Raw genomic sequence first — 20,983 nt, 5'->3', positions numbered from 1 at the left:
GTTTTAACGGAAGCGTTATTGTAACTCGCGTCGCGTTAGCTTACAACATAATGGTGTGTTTAATAATGGGTCAGATATCAGCCGTCAATTAACATATATAAGCTTTAAAAGTCACAATCATTAGCTGAAGTGTGTGTTAGCATTGTATTGTCGTATTTAGGTTATACTTTAATGTAAACGTTTTGTGCTGTTTATTCTAGATTCGTTTGTTTATTCTTTCTATTAGCGGTAGACCGGTATATCGGTTTTACCGATATAACTATCGTTATCAGCACAAATCTAATGGCGATAGTTATTTCGTAATTTCTAGAGTCCCCGTTGTGTCTCAGGCTTGTTAATACTTAAAGTCCCGTGCTATGCACAAAATGTTTAGGGTTATGTTTGGGATTTTGTTTGAACAATAAACTGCATCTGGGATATCCCGAAGGGCCGAATGGGCCACGATAACCTGAAATGGGCCGCTGCGTTATGCAGGGCGATTTCTCTTCCCAGTCCGCCCCTGCCTGTGCCATAAGGTGCGCCAAGGAATTGCAGTGTGCTATATCGGGCTACATTTGGTGTCAATGAACGGTCGTTTTACTAACCCCGAAATTTTCCCCCACTACTCTGTACTCGCCGCAGGTTGCCAGCTTGAACAGGGCGATGCCGATCCACTTTCGGGTCAGAATTGGTGGCAACCTGCGATGGCGCAACATCAGGACCGATGAATTGGCAGAACATCTCAAATGTTGGCCGTGAAGACTTTTACCGTCAGCCAGAGACTTTCTGTGATGTTTCGCTCCACCACAACCCCCCAGAACCATTGGATTTGTCGTACCATTTTGACGTTGTATTCCGATATTTCCTACGTTTGCAATTATTAGTGAAATTAAAATGGCATTTAAGCTGGCCAATTTCAATTCATTGTCTCAATACGCTCTCAGTTTTTGGGAGGGAAACATTTGGGGACATCTGGGATGAGAAAGGTAAACAATTTGCAATATACACGAAAGTCTGTGTCGAAACGGCTCAAGGGCAGGTAGCTATTGCTATAAACCAAAACGTATGCGACAATGTGTCATCACCAAGTGTGCCGCACAAGCCCTCAAAAGTGAAGCCAAAACGTATCGATCGCCCCCCGGTGGCTGGTCCTAGTATAGGTCATAAGCCCCGCCTCCCCATGTTATTCAACGGGACGTGAGACCAACTAAACAATTAAATTACACTTCACATATCTTTTTTCCAAAGATAGTTTCTGTCATTTACTGTCGTTTCTATCACGTTGATGTCATTTCAAGTGTTTGTTTTCAAAATAAGTTTGTTTTTAGTTATTTGATGCTATAGAAACGCTGCTGTGTCATCATGATTGACAGCTGTGATTGACAGGTTCTCTGAGCGAAGTAGTCACTGAAGCACCAACTGACTTTTTTTCGGGATCTTCGGAGGACTGAGGAGATTGGAGCTTTAAATTTAATATCTAAATTTCTATAATTAATTATTTCACACCGTCATAAGTCAAAAGTCAAAAGTGCAGGGGCGTGTGCTTGCGATTGATTCAGCGAGAGTGAGGGCGGGGCCTTGATTTCGTGGCTTTACTTCCTGTTCACTACTGCACAGGTCTGGTCCCGAAATCGCAACTGCGCAGACTCAAGTCCAAAGATGTCAGCGCCATATCGGGACACTGGCGGCTTCAGTTCTCACCAATGGAAAAGAGTGAAGGGGCGTCGGCCATCTTTTTTTACAGTCTATGGTCATCACGCACACCATTTTACCTGTAAAGGCCAATTTAATCGAAATGAACATGACAGACCAAATTTAGCAACTTTAAAAAAAAAAAATGTAAATGCATTTTAATTTGGTCGATACAAAACAGCTCAAAAATGGGACGGATCTTGCCTATTGATTTGTCATTTGTCTACTAGCTTTTAGGAATTAACCCTGTTTTACATTGTGTTACTTTACATTATTGAAATGTCAGAAATCATTGTTTTTAATTTCATTATATTTCCAGATTGCCTTCTTTCGGAGAGTTCCAAAGGAGCATCTCCGTCCACTTGAGAAGACCGGCGAGGATTTTGTCAAGGCGGATTTATTTTTCGATTGCGCTACGTTAATGCTGCGTAAATGTCCTCCAACTGTTGTATTTCACGAATGGTGCTGACCAAGGCTGAATGAAGATGAAAAGGTACGGCAAACAGTGCCACATCAAGCTGTTCTTGTGTGTGTGCAGTTCTACCTTTTTATTGCCAAATAAGAACATTGTTGAGTGATTACATTCGTAAAGGGGAGACTTGCCTCTCGCAATTGTCTTTAGGCCACATGCACAATGCAAATGTTTTGACAGTGAAAACATTTCTTAATTGTATGTACAGGCTACAGGACTCATTTGCCACTTATCCACCATAGGGCAGAGCAGTTTTCGTGGCATAACCGTGCCCTTCCTTGCTGATCCGGGCACGGTTACGGGTTCTCTTTATGATAAAGCATTCTAATCCCATTTGTAAGGTGCTGTCTTTACCGAAGTTGCCACATTATTTACAATTGTTTTGACCAGCAATGCAGCCAGGTAACTCCGCCCCTTCCTCTACGTACAGCAAGCCGCGAGCGCTGAGTGCATCAAGTTTCCAACATTCAACTCTCAATTTGAACAGTTGAAGAAATGCATCATCCGGGCAATAATAATAATAATACACTTCTTTTTATTGTATTTTCAACACTACTTCGGCTGCAAAATGACGTGCAGTAGTGCAGAAGTGTGGGGTTTGGGGGTTTTACTGAGCTAGCTAGCGTAATCTACCTCTCTGATGAAAAAGGCATGATTTATCATTCGTTTACAATTGCTTTTAATTTTATTAACCTCTCCATAGCGGACTTTGTCTGCCATTCCATTAGCCAACCGTGCATAGAAATCCAGGACGAGAACGGTTTTAATTGTGCTGTACCGAAACGTGCTCAAGTGGAAAAGCCGGGCTCAAAACCGTTCTGCCTAATGGTGGAAAAGCATCTATATAGTGATAACCATTTGGTGTCTCATGGCTGAACCCAAGAATCTGAATTGAAAGCATTATCTGTGTTTAGGAGCTGGATGTGCGTGAGCAGAAAATGACGGGGGGCAGTGAGAGTGCGGCAGGAGATAAAGATGGAGGTACGACGCTCACCGCTCAGATCCCGGTTGGCTGGCAGAGGAAGGTGAAAAATGGCACTGTGTCTTACATCAGGTACACTTCTGTTTTAAAGATTACCAAAACAATATATTTTCAAAATATATTGTTACCTTTGGAGAACAGCTTTGCATGAAAACCTTACAGTGCTGTCAATCTACAATGTCAAATCAGTCAATTCTGACCTCATCTAGCCCAAGTGGTACAGTCCTGCTAACTGTGGATGAGGTGAGGGTGTATCTGCGGACAGATGGCACGTGTAAGTGTGGACTTGAGTGCCCGCTTGTCCCAAATAAGGTGAGATCACTCCATGCCACCACGTCACACTGAATTTACTTGACCTAGTCATGGTTTTCCTACATGTTTCTAGTCCAGAGTAACTCATTATTTACCATGTGTATTTCTAAATCGATGCAGGTCTTTAACTTTGACCCTACTGCGATGGTTCAAGCTCCTGGTCATCAGACAGGTAAGGTTGAGGAAGACATGACCAAACTCTGCAACCATCGCAGGAAAGTTGACGCCATGGCAGCACTATGCCAAAGCATGCAGCCCTCACAGCTCACCCCGTCGGCTCATGCCACAGGTTTGCATCTTAATACCTTAACCGTACATTCTTCCTCTTTAGAGCTGTAGTCTTTCTAACAGCTTGTCGAGCAAAAAGCTAATTGTTCTCCATGTGGACATTATTCTATAGATAATGTCATAAAATACCCAGCAGCATACAACCACTCACTGTCTATCTCAAATCAAATCACTTTATTGTCACTCCACCTTCATGAATGAAAACTTTTGGAGAATGTAACATACATAACCCCTAACCCTGTAGCTCAAGACTGGTTGCCTAAGACTGGAAGCTAAGCAGGGCTGAGTCTGGCCCGTACCTGGATGGGAGACCTCCTGGGGAAAACCAAGGTTGCTGCTGGAAGTGGTATTAGGGAGGCCAGCAGGGGGTGCTCACCCTGCAGACTGTGTGGGTCCTAATGCCCCAGTATAGTGATGGGGACACTATTCTGTAAAAAGGGCACCGTCCTTCGGATGAGATGTTAAACTGAGGTCTTGGCTCTCTCTGTGGCTAGGTCACTTCTAAAAGATAGAGTAAAGAGTAGAGGTGTAACCCCAGAGTCCTGGCCAAATTCTTCCCATTGGCCCTTCTCAATCATGGCCTCCTAATAATCCCCATCCATTAATTGGCTCTATCACTCTACTCTCTCCTCTCCACCAATAGCTGGTGTGTGGTGAGCGTACTGGCGCATTATGGCTGCCGCCGCATCATCACAGGTGGTGGTTGAGGAGAGTCTCCCGTTGACTGTGTAAAAGGCTTTGAGTGTATTGGCAGAAAAGCGCTTTACAAATGTAAAGTTCATTCATTCAGTATGCACACATATTTACAAAATGTACATGTTCTTGAGATTGAAATTTAAACAATATCTTCTATGTTCAATTCAATGTTAATTTCAATTGCAACGACCAAGTTATGTTTTTTAAAGATTGTGCAATATGCAAAAATGAACCAATTGTATCTGAGTATCATATGCATGTACCACTGTGTTCAGTAAGGTAAGTTGTGCCATCTGCTTGTTTGTTTAAGGAGGTGTTATATGCTCTGTGGACGTCAGAGAGCCGAGAGGGTCTAATGTGGCTCATGGAGATAGCTCCCACTGCACTTACTCTCATCCGAGACACAACCAGCCCAAATCCAACAGCATCAACTTTCCACTGACCTCTCCTCGTTCTGTTCTGCAAAACGGTTCTGTTAGCCGCACCCCCATCTCACGACCCCCAGAACAAAACTCAACCTTAAAGAAGCCCATGACACAAACAGCAATGGGCAGCAAGGTGCCTGCTTACGTGAAACATCAGTGGAACCCTCATTCTCATCCACCTCACTCCCAAAGCATCCTCCAAATAACAGTGCACAACTCTACATCTCCCAACAACAACAACCTGCTCCCTAACTCCTTTTCGCCATGCCCCTCTTCATCCTCGGCTCTAGTTAGTCGAATGCATCCACCAAACCCGCAGGGAGCAAGTGTGAAGTCGCCCCCACCTCTTTCTGTTTGCTCTTCACCCTCACGCCGGGACACCTTCTCACCCCGCCAGCGTTCTCGCCATTCCTCAACCTCTTCTCTTTCTGAACAGGGAGCGACAGGATCCATCCTCATCCCGGGGGTCAAACCGTCGCCACCCACCGTGCCATGCTCCTCTTCCAAGCTCCCTGTCACCCCCGCCAGCCCTTGCAGTCGCCTGGAGGGCATCTTGCAGCACTACAAAGACTGTAATGCCACCAACAACAGCTCCAACACTAACTCCACCATCTTTAGCAACCAAAGTAACCATCAAATGTCACAGGCCCTGTCGTCTGCCCACCCTAACCCTGGTGAAAATAGGAACGGGGCAACTGCAAGCCCACTGAACTCTGCTCAAGCCCCAGGCCTGCTTGGGCATCCTTTAGGACAGATTCTCAGCCAACAGAAGAGCCAGCAGCACGTTAGTAGCTCTTTCCCGGCCAGCAGCCTCCTTTCTGCAGCCGCCAAAGCCCAGCTGGCCAACCAGAAATCCCAGAGCCAACTCAACGCAACAGATGCGCTGTCTGTACTCCCTCTCATGGGCCTGGACAAGGAGCAGCAGTCCAAGGTATTGATTAGCACTTTAAACAGTAGCCTCCACCCCAACTCCACCAGAGCACAATCCCTAACTGCCATGCTACACTCGCACTCCCCAACCCTCTCCCAGAGTCCACCTGCTGTTGCTGAGAAAACCTCTCACCGCAAACGACAACGCCGCATGCCCACCGTACTGAGCATGCACAAAGAATCTCAGTTGAGCCTGTCCTCCGGAGATCTGTCCACACCGCCTCTCCTCATCTCTCCAACCCTTTCACCTTCCTCTCCTCCAATCCCTTACTCGGACAACCACCAGCTCCATGTCACTCCTCCGAATGCCTCTTTACCAAACGCCTCCTACTCGAACAGCACTCTTAGGTTGCAGGATTCAGAGGAAGGCAAGAAGCCGGGACTTGCTAATCCCCACCCACTTTCCTCCCTTTCTCCATCCCAGCCTCTCTCCGCACTGCTTCAGCTTCTTAGCATGCAAAATGCAGCCCAGCAGTCCTGCAGCACCGCTCCCATGCCTAGCAACAGACATACACACCTGTCCCCTTCATCAAGACCCATCACTCCACAGACACCCCAATGCGACAGCCAGCCCACGTTACGCTTCCTGCATCCTCAACCCCAAAGCCCAGTGCCCATGCCTGAACCTTCTGCCCAGCTGCCCCCATCGCAGCCCTTTCCTCTGATGGGTAATGAGACAACCATGAACCTCAAAACAGCCTCCAGCAACACCATCCTGAACTTGAGCCAGCCCCAAACAGGCACACAGCCGGACCTCAGCAGTTCAGTTATAAGCATGGTAAACCAGATGTCCTCAGTGTCCTGCTTGCCCTCTCTCCCAGAGAAAGATTGTGGCCTCAAAACAACAGGGACTTCACCTGACCACAACACCTACCAAATAAACCAGCCCCACCACGCAAACCACAATCAAGCTGTGGAAACCGAAGGTAAGATTTTCTCACATCTTGTGTTTCTTAGGGCATTTTCACCCTAGAGTTCTTGGTGTAGATCACAGTCAATTTGACATCTGATTTGGGTTTGTTTGGTTGGCATGAAAGCTGTGTTCACTTGGGTTCACCCACACACCATGGCATCCATGGCAGACAGGCCCAAGTGCAAATCAGCCTTCTATATCTACCAAAAGATGCATTTTTTGTATTGCCATTTGTTTTTAGCCATGAAAATAGCCACAGAAGGTGGTATGGCATTAAATCACAAACAAATATATCTACCAAAAGTCTATCACCTGGATGACCATTTTCACACTTTTGAGTTCTCTTTTTTTTCAGGTCCTGGAGACACAGCAGATCAGCCAGACACAAGACTTCTGGGTATCTGTGACTCGGACCACAGCCTCTCTTTGCCCGCTGCGCCCACTTCCGACCTCTCCAACCTCTCCGCTGACCCTGCTGTGTCCTTGCCGCTGGCTGAGGCCTTCCCTTTCATGAACCAAGAACAACTCCTCCAGCTTTTATCCTCCAATGCCGGACTACCCTCCTTGCTGCCGCCCTTCCTGGGCTCTTTGCCTTTAGGGGTCTGGACAGGCAGCCAGCCCTCTGTGACAGGAGGTACCCAACCCCAGCAACCGGTACAGCCTGCCGGTGGCATCTTGAACTCTCCTCTCAATGTGCTGCCCTCCACGCTCGGCACCCAGGGTGAGCTTCCTCTCAATCTTGTCAGTCTGTTAAATCCGCCAGGGATGGAAGAGGGTGACAAGCCGCCTGGGCTTCAGGCCCTCCTCATGGCATCTCTACTGCTCGGGCAGAATCCCGGCGGGATGTTGCCATTACCACTCAATATGGAGATTCCCACGCTACAGCAACAGTTGTTTGCGGATGGAGTGTCCCTGGAGAAGACGCCTGCTCTACTGGACTCTCTCCTGTTGGGGCCGGGGCTCTTGGAGGCCCTTCAAACTCTAGCACCCCCCACAGATGGCCAGTCACTCCTCCTATCCACCCCTCTCTCCCCTCCCCCAGCCGCCTTCCTCTCCCTCAACCCCTCGCTGCTGGTCGCTGCTCTCGCTCAGACCGAACCCCTCTCCAACCACACGCCACCCCCCCCGCATCATTCTCAGGTATATGCACAGACGCACAGCAACTGCATGCCTCACATGTGCACACACAGTCTGCATGCCTTCCATTGGTGCATCCGTCTGCTACAGCAGGGATTCCTAACTGGGATGTGCCCTCTAGTGGCTTGTGATGGAACTGCACGGGGGTTTGTGAGATTGTGATAGAAGGGTGAATCTAAACCTGTTCGAAAAAAAACCCCCGTCATATTTAATGACAAATTAAAAAGAGAGAAATTAATGAGTATAACATTTTAAAGTTTAAAATTACTTTTCAGAACAATAATTACGTTTAAACACCCCACTCACAGTTCTCAGTAGCCCACTTAAATATCATTCTCATTACTGTCATGGCGGGAAAAATGATATATTTAAATTGTAAATAAGTATACATCATGGCAGTATTTGCGTTACTGAATTATTACTGAATTTAATTCATGCTGATTTTAATTTAAAAAAAATAAAAAATAACCAAAAAATACGACTTGAACGTTTCTCTTTGAGATTAGGCGATGCAAATAATAATTTTTATTATGTTTTAAAAAATATAGCAATTTTAATGTCAAATCTGCAAATACATTTGAATGCTTTGATCCTATAAGAAAATAATAAATTCGTTGTTTTAATTAGCTGCTGTATTTGCGAAGTTGAAATTCATTATATTTATATGTAGGTTCATATTATATATTTTTATATATCAAGTAAAACTTTAGGTCATTAGGGTTCAACTGAAGGAAAGTGGGCAACCCCTGAACTATGAGATGTTCATTGAGCCATGATTATTTGGTGGTAACATGCATCGAGTCTAATATGTATATACATATTGTATATGTGTACTTTTTAGGGGACTCTGTCCAATCCTACTCTAGTTTCTACCTCTGTGTCCTGTGCCCCCCTGGTGCCCACTACAGGCCAGGAAATGTGTGACCCCCTGACTGAGCAGGACAAACACACCCACACACCTAATTTCCTGCACCCCCTACTCGCACCGGGGGTTCTTGGTAAGTAAATCGTTTTTCAAAGATTCTTCTGGGGACAAAGTTTAAACAATTTTAAAAACCCACAGTGGCATTTTCTGCAGCTGAAATCTTTAGTGCATCTCTAGTTACTGAATCTATGTGATGCAAAGCAAAATTTTAAGGCTGTCAGTGCTATGAATAAGCAACCGCTGCCAATTTTTGTCAAGTTTGGCTCTCTGCCTGTCCTCCACTGCCCCAAACAGTGAGATTTATCTTGCAGTTTTGGGCTGTGCAGTGTGACTATCAAAATCACTTTGGATATCCTGCCTAGTGGCATTACGTTGACGTTCTACAGGCTGTGTGCCCCGGGGGGATTTTATACCCAAACTGACATCTCTGCCAACTGAGCAGTGTCATGCAGAGAGCCCGTTCGGTATCTGCCTGCTGGATGGGATAAGACGGTAAACTAAAGCAGACTAGAGTCTTTGTGAAGCTCTGTGCAGAACCGTGAAAACTGCTGATGCAGAGCTCTCGGCCAGATCTGTGGTCTGCGTGGCGGCGTGCAGGATGCCAACTGCAGTGATGTTGATGCGCTACACTGTTTTGGGTTGTGAGACATGAGTGACATCATTGAAAACATCACATGTCCAAACAAATGGGTCGTTTTGTCTCCGAGTCAGAGAACAAACCTCTTAAATAGGCCCAAGGTCGCATTGTTGGCACAAGAAACATGCAGATGTTTAAGTGAAATAACACTTTTTTTGACCGTCTTTGAACTTATTCACAGTCCAAAATATTCATAAAGGTCCATACAATGTTGTTGTTGTCTTCTCACACTCTGTGCAGGTGACCTCGCAGCTCTGGGTAACATTAACAGTCTGCATAGTTTACTAGGAGTTGGGCCACTGTTGTTACCCCAGGGGCACTCTCTGGGCGTCCCACTGCCACAGAACCAAACACCTCTCAACCCACTCACCTATCTACAGGTAAGTTATCACACCCAAAATATGCTAGTATACACACTCTGATCAGCCACAATATTAAATCCATTGACTGGTGAAGTAATTAAGATTGACTGTATCATTACAATGGCACCTGTCAAGGGGTGAGATATATTAGGCAGCGTCAGTTGAAGTGAAGAGTCAGTTCTGGAATGTCATGTGTTGGAAGCAGGAAAAATGGGCAAGCGTAAAGATCTGAGCGACATTGACAAGGGCCAAATTGTGATGGCTAGTCGACTGGGTCAGAGCATCTCCAAAGCGGCAGGTCTTGTGAGGTGTTCCCGGTATGCTGTGGTTGGTGCCTACCAAAAGTGGTCCAAGGAAGGACAAACCGGTGAACCGGCGACAGGGTCATAGGCGCCAAAGTCTCTTTGATGCGCGTGAGGAGCGAAGGCTAGCCCATCTGGTCCGATCCAAAAATTGCTTAACCTAATGCTGGCCATGATAGAAAGGTGTCAGAACACACGGTTGCTGTGTATGGGGCTGCGTAGCCGCGGAGCGGTCAGAGTGCCCATGCCGACCCGTCCACCACCGAAAGCGCCTACAATGGGCACGTGAGCGTCAGAACTGGATCATGGAGCAATGAAGAGGTGGGCTGCTCTGATGAATCACCTTTTCTTTTAGATCATGTGGGACGGCCGGGTGGGTGTGCGTTGCTTACCTGGGGAAGAGATGGCAGCGGGATGCACCATGGGACGATGGCAGACCGGTGGAGGCAGTGTGATGCTCTGGGCGATGTTCTGCCGGGACACCTTGGGTCCTGGCATTCATGTGTGATGTTACTTTGACACGTGCCACCTACCTAAAGATTCTTGCAGACCACGTACACCGCTTCATGGCAGTGTCCTCTTACAGCAGGATAATGCGTCCTGCCACACTGCAAAAATTGTTCAGGAATGGTTTGAGGAACCATTGACTTGTTGACTTGGCCCAAGTCATTCCAAGTCATTCCCTGTTTTAGGTCAGTTTGGATCACGACTTTATTTTAAGAATGTGAAATGTCAGAATAATAGTCGAGAGAATTATTTATTTCAGCTTTTATTTCTCTCATCACATTCCCAGTGGGTCAGAAGTTTACATGCACTTTGTTAGTATTTGGCAGCGTTGCCTTTAAATTGTTTAACTTGGTCAAATGTTTTGGGGATCCTTCCACAAGCTTCTCACAATCAGTTGCTGGAATTTTGTCCCATTCCTCCAGACAGAACTGGTGTAACTGAGTCAGGTTTGTAGGCCTCCTTGCTCACACACACTGCCCGGTTTGAGGTCAGGGCATTGAGAATTGAGATGTTGCTTCAATATATCCACATACATTTCCTTCCTTCATGATGTCATCTAATTGGTGAAGTGCACCCTTCCCTCCTGCAGCAAACACCCCCACAACATGATGCTGCACCCCCATGCTTCATGGTTGGGATGCTGTTCTTCGGCTTTCAAGCCTCACCCCTCACCCCTTTTCCCTCCAAACATAACGATGGTCATTATGGCCAAACAGTACATTTTCTGTTTCATCAGACCAGAGGGCATTTCTCCAAAAAATAAGACTACATGAAACTGTAGTCTGGCTTTTTAAGGTGGTTTTGGAGCAGTGGCTTCTTCCTTGCTGAGCAGCCTTTCAGGTGATGTTGATATAGGACTCGTTTTGCTGTAGATCTAGATACCTGTTTCCTCCATCTTCACAATTTGATTTGCAATAATATTAAATCTGTGGAGTGGTTAGATTAGTTTTAATGACTTCAACCTAAGTGTATTTACACTGAGTTCAATTGTGTGTGTGTGTGTGTGTGTGTGTGTGTGTGTGTGTGTGTGTGTGTAGAGGTAGAGAGACTGAGAGAGAGGTAGAGAGACTGAGAGAGAGGTAGAGAGACTGAGAGAGAGAGATGTAAAGGTAGAGAGAGATGTAGAGGTGTAAAGGTAAAGGTAGAGAGAGGTAGAGGGAGAGGTAGAGCGACAGAGAGAGAGAGGTAGAGCGACAGAGAGAGAGATGTAGAGCGAGAGAGAGATGTAGAGGTTGAGAGAGAGGTAAAGGTAGAGAGAGAGGTAGAGCGACAGAGATGTAGAGGGAGAGAGAGAGGTAAAGGTAGAGAGAGAGGTAAAGTTAGAGGTAGAGAGAGATGTAGAGAGAGCGACAGAGAGAGAGGTAGAGGGAGAGAGAGATGTAGAGGTAGAGAGAGAGGTAGAGCGACTGAGGTAGAGCGACAGAGAGAGAGGTAGAGCGACTGAGAGAGATGTAGAGGTAGAGAGAGAGACTGAGGTAGAGGTAGAGAGGAGAGAGAGATGTAGAGAGAGATGTAGAGGGAGAGAGAGAGGTAGAGAGAGAGAGACTGAGAGAGATGTAGAGGTAGAGAGAGATGTAGAGGGAGAGAGGCTGAGAGAGGTAGAGAGAGGTGTGTTTTTATATAGATTTCTAAATCCTTTTTATTTTATTTATTAATCTTAGTTTATTTTATTATTATTGTTTTATGCTATCAGTATTATTATTTTGTGTACTAAATGTTCTAAATCATTTTCTATGTTGTTTTGATGCTTTGGCAATACAAAATGTATTTTTTTGTCATGCCAATAAAGCTTTCTGAATTGAATTGAATTGGTAGAGGGAGAGATGTAGAGGGAGAGAGACTGAGAGAGAGAGGTAGAGAGAGATGTAGAGAGAGAGAGACTGAGAGACTGATCAGCCACAACATTAAAACCACCTACCAGTATTATGTAGGTTCCCCTCGTGCTGCCAAAACAGCGCCAACACGCATCTCAGAACTGCATTCACACAAGCTATTCTTCTCACCACAATTGTACAGAGTGGTTATCTGAGTTACCGTAGACTCGAACCAGTCTGACCATTCTCTGTTGACCTCTCTCATCAACGAGGCGTTTCTGTCCACAGAACTGCAGCTCACTGGGTGTTTATTTTTGCACCGACAAGAGTACTAAATTAATAGAATATCAGATGCAATTTATTATTCAACCAAAATCCCAAAAATATCCAGAATAAAAAAAGATTTGGGGCATAATGCGGGATTTTAAATATAAACATACCTGAAACAATAGTTCCAAAAAGCAAGTATCGGCACCGATTAATCTGTAAAACCGATATATTGGTTTACCTCTAATCCCTAATGATGTGTGGATTTACAGTGATGCACTTTCTAATCTTCAGCTCACAATGGCGCCTACGCTGATGGGAGAGAAGCCGGTGTCTCTCCACGAGACTCCTCCATCACAAGAAGCTCAGATATCCCAGGATTCCCTGCTCAGTCCAGTCCAGACATCTGCGCAGCAGCGAGAGGGCTCGAGTGGGAGTGGGACTGGGCTGTTTGACCCCTACAGTTCCTTCATGGACACAATCTACACCTCCTTCCTGCAGGTCAGTGAGCGAACCGAAGGTGGGTCTGACTCTACCCCCCTGACGTACCCAGAACTGCCGCCCATCCTCCAGCAGACCAGCGCCCCACCCTCTCTCAGCCCACGGCGGGCGTGTTCAGTCCATAACCCGGATCTGTCCCGTATCGGCATGGAAATGGCGCAGTCTCCCGCTCGCGGAACGCCCAAACTGAGTGAAGACCCCTCGACGCCGCCTCCCAGTAAACCAGCAGGGGCTGACGCCCTGTCGGACGCTCCCCTGCATCCCGCCTTCATGGAGGAAGCCAAGATGGACGGCTTGGCCAACGTGTGTCTCTATAGCAATGGGATTGGTTTGGGAATGGAGCGGAGAGGAGAAAAAGATGAGGAGCATGATGACGAACGAAGGCTGCAGGGGTATTTGAGTCCCGGTGAGAGGGCGAGAAGAGAGGCGGGCGATGACATTAACAACAGAGGCACTGAGCAGGGAAGGGTAAGTGTGAGTTCACCAAACATTTTAATTCGTCTACAACCCCAATTACAAAAAAAGTTGGGACAGTATGAAAAATTAGTGATTTGTAAATTATAATGACCCTTTGCTATATTGCAAGCTCTGCACATTAAATGATGTTTTACCTTGTGGATTTCATTGATTTTTTTTTTATGTGCAGTAATTTCAAAATCAGATGATTGCAACACGCTCCAAAAAAGTTGAGACGGGGGCAATTTAAGACTCAAATCTCAGTGCGTAAAGGGCGAGACGAAAACCACTTTTGAATGTGCATGATCTCTGATCCCTCAGACGTCACCCATGAACATGGTTTTAACCTTTGTTAGTCAACACGACTCGCCGCTGCATCCACAGATGCATGTTAAGACTTTACTATGTAAAGGAGAAGCCGTACATCATCACTGTCCAGAAGCGCTGCCGACTTCTCTGGGCTCGCTCTCATATTATATGGAAAGTAAAACAGTGGAACTGTGTTTTTTGGTCCGATGAGTCATTTCAAATGGCCATCGTGTTATCTGGGCCAAGAGGAAATGGACCATCCGAGCTGTAATTAGTGTCAGGTTCAAAAGCCAGTGTCTGTATGGGCCAGGGTTGTGTCAGTGCCCATTGCATGGGTAACTCACACATCTGTGAGGGCACCATTAATATATGTACAAATATTGGAGCTATATACTGCCATTCAGCACTGTCTTTTCCAAGGACATCCCTGTATTTCCCAGCAGGACGACTTCAAACCACATACTGCCCGAATAAGTGGAGAGTGCGGGTGCTAGATTGGCATGCCCGCAGTCCTGACCATCTCTAATTTAGAATGTGTGGCGCATTATGAAGCGCACAATACGGCAACGAAGACCCCGTACAATTGCGCAGATGAAAAAGTGCATAATGGATGAATGGGGGAAGTTACACTTTCTAAACTGAACAAACTTGTGTCTTCGGTGCCCAAATGCTTAATAAGTGTAATTTGAAGAAATGGTGATTAATTAGTTGTGAATATAATTTAAAGGGTGAATATAATTTACAAATCACAAATTTTTGTTTTTATTTGCATTTTTCATACTGTCCCAACCTTTTCGGAATTGGGGTTGTAGTAATCATCCCTTCTGTTCTCACACAGGCTGAAGACATGCACACAGTATCCAGGAGGGGGCGCAAGAGAAAACAGTCGTAAGTGCAGCAGATCAAAGACCAACATGTACATTGATTAGAGCGATGTGATTTGTGTTTTTACACTTGTGTTGTTCATCTCAGCCTGAAGAGGACGCCAGAGCTGCCGGGGGGGATGGACAGCATCATAGAAGAGCCCGCCGCTGCAGTAAGAGTAAAACACAATAATAATAATAATAATAATAAACCGCATTACAGGAAACAAAAACTATTTCCAACCCAAAGGCAAAAGAAAGTAAAATAATTTATTTTCCTACAAAAAAAAATAAATGCTTATTTTTAAGGACCTCTATGCTTTTTTGCATTGAGACATTATTTTTTATAGCAATACATTTATTAAAATGTGGAACAAATGGTAACAATTTACAGTAAGGTTCTGTTTGATAATATTTCATGAATGCATTTGGTATCACAAACTCATCAGAATTTATTAATCTTGCTTGATGTGTGAATTCAGACCTCTTAATTTTTTTCACGTTATGTTGCAGCCTTATGCAAAAATGCTTTAAATTATTCATTAATTTCAATCTACACTCCACACCCCATTATGACAAAGCAAAAACCAGATTGGCATAAGTATTCACACCCTTAACTCAGTACTTCGTTGAAGCACTTTTGGCAGCGATTACAGCCTCGAGTCTTTTTGGGTATGATGCGACCTGGATTTCTGGATTTTCTGCCATTCGTCACTGCAGATCCTCTCAAGCTCTGTCAGGTTGGATGGGGACCGTCGGTGGAGATCCATTTTCAGGTCTCTCCAGAGATGTTCGATTGGGTTCAAGTCCGGGCTCTGGCTGGGACACTCAAGGACAGTCTCAGAGTTGTCCCGTAGCCACTCTTGTGTTGTCTTGGCTGTGTGCTTTGGGTCATTGTCCTGTTGGAAGATGAACCTGCCTCTGGACCAGGTGTTCATTAAGGATATCTCTGTATTTTAATGTGTTTAGCTTTTCTGACCAGTCCCCAGTCCCTGCCTGCTGAAATACACCCCCACAGCATGATGCGACCACCACCATGCTGCACCGTTGGGATGGTATTGAGCAGGTGATGAGCGGTGCCTGGTTTCCTCCAGACATGACGCTTGGAACTGAGGACAAACAGTTCAATCTGTGTTTCATCAGACCATTGAATCTTGTTTCTCACAGTCTGAGAGTCCTGTAGGTGCTTTCATGTGTCTTGCACTGAGGAGAGGCGTCCGTCTGGCCACTGTGCCATAAAGCCCAGATTGGTGGAGTGTTGCAGAGATGGTCGTCCTTCTGCAAGTTTCTCCCGTCTCCACACATGATCTCTGGAGCTCAACCAGAGTGACCATCGGGTTCTTGGTCACATCTCTTACCAAGGCCGTTCTCCTCCGATTGCTCAGTTTGGCCGGGCGGCCCGCTCTAGGAAGAGTCCTGGTTGTACCAAACTTCTTCCATTTATGACTTACGGAGGCCAATGTGCTCTTGGGGACCTTCAGTGATGGTAGTAACGCACTACATTTACTCCGTTACATTTTGGAGAAATGTTACTTTTAAGAGTACTCAAGTAAAGTTCCAATGAATAAAAAATTTACTTTTACTTCCTTATTTAGAAACTAATGTACAAATCTGTCAAGCCTCCTTAAAGTGATAGTTCAGCCATAAATATATATTGTCATGATTCCCCGCCTTTCTGTATTTGGTGGAACCCAAAAGATGGTCAACATTTACATTCATTGCCTGATTTTCCCCCTTCATATTTTCAAAGGGAACGGTGACAGACGACAACATTCCGTCAAAGTCTTTCTAGCAAGTCAGTCCACTGTCGGCCATCTTCGGTACGCCCTCGGGAGATTGATTGACAGGCGATTTCTATATCTAAAAGGTGATTGGCTGTTTTATCTGTAAGGCGGGACTTCATTTCTACATCCGTTTACTATTGGGTGCTAGAGCTTCTTGGTTGGGCGTCTCCAATTTCTCCCATTAATTTAAATAGAAGTGGCCAGTCTCTGCGAAATAGTCCCTTGATTCTGTCTGACATCTTAATTGTGTTGCATTGAAGAAAGTAAGTCATACAGGTTTGAAGCAACATGAGGGTGAACGAAAGAATTTCCAATAATGCATATTAAATGTGTATTATATAATAGAATATTGGGATGTAAATGTCCATTATGTTACATAGGAAAGTAACAAGTTACCGTAATTTCCGGACTATTGAGCGCACCTGAATATAAGCCGCACCCACTGATTTTTAAATCAAATATTATTTTGAACATAAATAAGCAGCACCTGTCTATAAGCCGCAGGTGCCTACCGGTACATTGAAACAAATGAACATTACACAGGCTTTAACGAAACACGGTGTGGCAGCGGGGCGTGGTCAGCGCCCGTCCGGAGAGAAAAGCGGTAAGGCGCTTACACCTGAGCTAAATTATGTCTAACACCGGTGTCTAATTTCAGTAAGCATGGGGAGAGCGGCATAAAAAGGCAGCAGCCACAGAGCTGAGAGAGTGACACACGTCAGTCTAGTGTTGGCGCATAGAAGAATTGAGAAACTTTATAAAATTGATTGTAAACATTGCTGTGGCCATTAAAAGCCTTACCTGGAACGTCAAGTGCCCTGCTGAAAACTGTCACACTGGTGCCCGTGTGACAGTTTTCCCAAGAAGGACACGTGAAGCAGGGCACTTGAAATTAGACACCGGTGTTAGACATAATTTAGCGCAGGTGTAAGCGCCCTTACAGCTTTTCTCTCCCGGACGGCGCTTGACCACGCCCGCTGCTACACACGGCTTGTAATAAAACATTTGCAGTAAACAGTAGCCTACCAAGAAAGTCATTGGTCACTATCTTCCTCGTCCTGTGCACTGAAGTCATCTCCTTCAGTGTCGGAGTTGAATAGCCTCAGATTTAGTTGTCTTTTTGCACTGAGTCAATTCCTCACGCTGCTGTTTCCAACGTCTTATCATCGACTCATTAAGACCAAGCTCCCGTGCAGCAGCCAGATCGATCGCCTTCAACTTGAAAGCAGCATCATATGCGTTTCTCCATGTCTTTGCCATGGTGAGGGTGACAAAATGACTACCGTAATCAGAATGATGGGAAGTTTGAGCGCGCTCGATTTAATCTAAACAGTAAACAAAAAAAGTTGTTTTGACCTTAACCCGTTCGGCAATTTCATTGGTCTAATGAAAGCTTCACGCCGCCAAAAAACTGAGCACGTCACAGAATGTTTTTTTTTTTTTTTGTATAAAATTTGAAAGCGGGAAAAATCCATATATTAGCCGCGTCATTGTATAAGCCGCGAGGTTCAAAGCGTGGGAAAAAAGTTGCGGCTTATAGTCTGGAAATTACGGTACTCGCTGCTTGAGTATTATTTTAATCGAATACTTTTTTACTCTTACTTGAGTAATTTTGAACATCATCGCTTTTACTTCTACTCGAGTAATTACGTTTACTTAAGTACAGTTTTTGGCTACTCTACCCACCTCTGGGAACCTTCAATGCAGCCAAAATTTTTGTATCCTTCCCCAGACCTGTGCGTCGACACAATCCTGTCTCTGAGTATGCAGGCAGTTCCTTTGACCTCATGGCTTGGTTTTCTCAAAAGAAGAGAAACATCTCACAGATGATCCAGAAAAATGGGATGCACCTGAGCTATATTTCAAGTGTCATAGCAAAGGGTCTGAATACTTATTCCAATGTGATATTTCAGTCTTTTCTTTTTAATAAATTTGCAGTTAACCAGTTTTTTGCTTTGTCATTATGGGGTGTAGTGTGTAGATTGATGTGAAAAAAAATGTAACAATTTAAAGCATTTTAGCAAAAGGCTGCAACATAATAAAATGTAAAAGAAAATGAAGGGGTCTGAATACTTTCTGAATGCACTGTGTGTATAGTATAAATCTATTAGTGTGCATTGTTCATTTACAATGTATTTTAATGTTACAATAAATAGTATTGCAAATTATTTGTTCATGTTAACTATTGTCAACGAGAACAACCTAAATAAAAATATTTGTTTATGCTGAATTTGACCATAGTAACCATCATAACTGGACACTAGGACTGCAACTAACGATTATTTTAATAATCGACTAATCTAACGATTATTCGGCGATTATTGCAAAGATTAATCGTTAGTGCTTAACCGATTATTCTGTTTGTGCCACGACTTAAAAGGAACTAACGATTATTGTAATAGAATAATCTAACGATTATTTTGCGATGATTTGGCGATTATTGCAACGATTAATCATTAGTGCTTAACCGCTTATTATGCCTTAAAATGTTGTATTAAACATGCTTACTAACAATAAAGAGGACAAAATCAGCTTTTAAAAATACGTTAAAAATTCCAATAAAATGTTTTATTTTTTTATTACGTTTAATTCAGTAAAAATTCACTGTAAAAAAAAAAATCCTATTGTTATCAAGAGTTTTTGTCGTTTTCCACATATTCTCTAAAAGCGAGTCTAAATATCGTATATGTTGCTTCTCAAGTAAATGTATCAGTTTTTTAGATATTTTAAAATATTTAAATATTGTATTTAATATTCCACAATAACAATCGTTTCTTCTGCAGTGTAGCTGCTAATGTAAATGTACATTATTTTCTTTAGTCTGGCATTAACTGGTGTTTGTGTGTCGTGTGATGCAGATGGCACTGTTGAGACCGGCGAGATCTGCAAGAGGGAAGAGACGACGCGTGATCCGATAGCCCTCGTGTTACTGTACTTACCGCCAACACCAGCACTGCTGCCATGGCAACACCACCGTCACCACGCCACGCCGTTTGACTGAGTTGCACTGTGAAGACTTGCCGTTTGAATCGTGTCTGTCTGGTTATCTCGCTTCTGCTCGCACACTTTTAAGTTTTTATTTTATCCGTTAAACTGCCGTTAACAGTCTCGTCTTTTGTCTGGGTGCGGTGATCTCTCGAGTACTCGCTATGAGCTTCATTCATGAAACAAGTAAATCGTATTTACAACTACTGTTGCGCAAATGGTGGCATGAATGTGACGGTTATTGTTTGTAAAACTGTTCTTGCTTAAATTTCCAGACTGATGTTTTCGTGTAAGAATAGTTGTCGTTCGTAAAACAATTATTGCGTAAATTATCGTACAGATGTGACTGTAAGAACAGATTTCATTGACAATTTAACAACAGTTAACGTTCGTAAAACCATTTGTGCGTAAATTGTTGCAAAAATGTGACCATTTAAAAAAATATTCTAATCATTCGTAAAAGCATCCGACAATTTAAGAATTGTTACAGTTCATAGAACCGTTCTTGTGAAAATTGTCACATGAAATGTTACAATTTCAGAATATTTATCTTTGTCGCAAGAATTCCACAATTTAATGGTTGTCGTTGGTCCTTGAACGTGACAAGAATAGATCATGTTCATAAAGCCATGCTTTCGTAAACCTTTGCACTAATTTGACCATTAAAGATTGTTCGTAAACCATTCTTATGAAAATTGTAGCTATTGCTGAAATTTGAACATTACAATTTAAGAATCAGTCCTGAGAATATTAATTCAACAATTTAAGATTTGTTACAGTTCATATAACCATTCTTGATAAAATCGTAACATAATGTGACTTTTTTTTAATAGTTATTGTCGCATCAATTCAGTAATTTAATGGCATTCATTCAGATGAATTCGACAATTTAATTATTATAACTTGACAGTTTTTATCATTATTTTTGTTGCATGAATTTTTACAATTGAATTTTTTTTTTAAATGAGTTTGACAATTTGTCACAATATGACAATTTTAATAATTATCGTTGTCACATGATTTCGACAGTTTAATAATTTTTTCACATTATTTTGACAATTTCATTATTTTCACATAAATTTGACAATTATTTTTGTCACATGAATTCAACAATTTAATTGTCGTTTTTAACGTGAATTTGACAATTATCGTTGTCACATGATTTCGACAATTTAATAATTATCGTTGTCACATGATTGACAATTTAATAATTATCGTTGTCCCATGATTTCGACAATTTAATAATTATCGTTGTCACATGATTTCAACAATGTAATAATTTTTTCACATTATTTTGACAATTTAATTATTTTCACATAAATTGGACACAATTATTTTTGTCACATGAATTCAACAATTTAATTGTCGTTTTTAATGTGAATTTGACAATTTAATAATTATCGTTGTCGCATGATTTCGACAATTTAATTATTTTTTCACTTTAT

General features: G+C 43.5%; 1 protein-coding gene across 3 annotated transcripts in view; it reads left to right on the top strand.

Moving 5' to 3' along the window:
- LOC127654488 (proline-rich protein 36-like) overlaps nucleotides 1-20,548 on the top strand; it is a 21,120-nt gene extending 572 nt beyond the window's left edge. For 2 of the 3 annotated variants that reach the window (XM_052141710.1, XM_052141709.1), the window contains exons 2-13: nucleotides 1,991-2,164; nucleotides 3,058-3,197; nucleotides 3,335-3,437; nucleotides 3,558-3,726; nucleotides 4,732-6,702; nucleotides 7,045-7,829; nucleotides 8,668-8,824; nucleotides 9,629-9,768; nucleotides 12,935-13,609; nucleotides 14,745-14,794; nucleotides 14,879-14,942; nucleotides 19,412-20,548. In XM_052141710.1, the coding sequence (XP_051997670.1) occupies nucleotides 3,082-3,197; nucleotides 3,335-3,437; nucleotides 3,558-3,726; nucleotides 4,732-6,702; nucleotides 7,045-7,829; nucleotides 8,668-8,824; nucleotides 9,629-9,768; nucleotides 12,935-13,609; nucleotides 14,745-14,794; nucleotides 14,879-14,942; nucleotides 19,412-19,471 (4,290 nt within the window). In that variant the 5' untranslated portion in view covers nucleotides 1,991-2,164; nucleotides 3,058-3,081 and the 3' untranslated portion in view covers nucleotides 19,472-20,548. The remainder of the gene's footprint in view (nucleotides 1-1,990; nucleotides 2,165-3,057; nucleotides 3,198-3,334; nucleotides 3,438-3,557; nucleotides 3,727-4,731; nucleotides 6,703-7,044; nucleotides 7,830-8,667; nucleotides 8,825-9,628; nucleotides 9,769-12,934; nucleotides 13,610-14,744; nucleotides 14,795-14,878; nucleotides 14,943-19,411) is intronic. The other variant, XM_052141711.1, reaches the window with a different exon arrangement.
- The last annotated feature ends 435 nt before the right edge of the window (nucleotides 20,549-20,983 follow it).

This window comes from Xyrauchen texanus, chromosome 13 (assembly GCF_025860055.1).
Source record: "Xyrauchen texanus isolate HMW12.3.18 chromosome 13, RBS_HiC_50CHRs, whole genome shotgun sequence".
Taxonomy (NCBI): Eukaryota; Metazoa; Chordata; class Actinopteri; order Cypriniformes; family Catostomidae; genus Xyrauchen; species Xyrauchen texanus.
The sequence above is the reverse complement of the archived record's forward strand: the minus strand, read 5'-3'. Positions and strand labels throughout refer to the sequence as shown.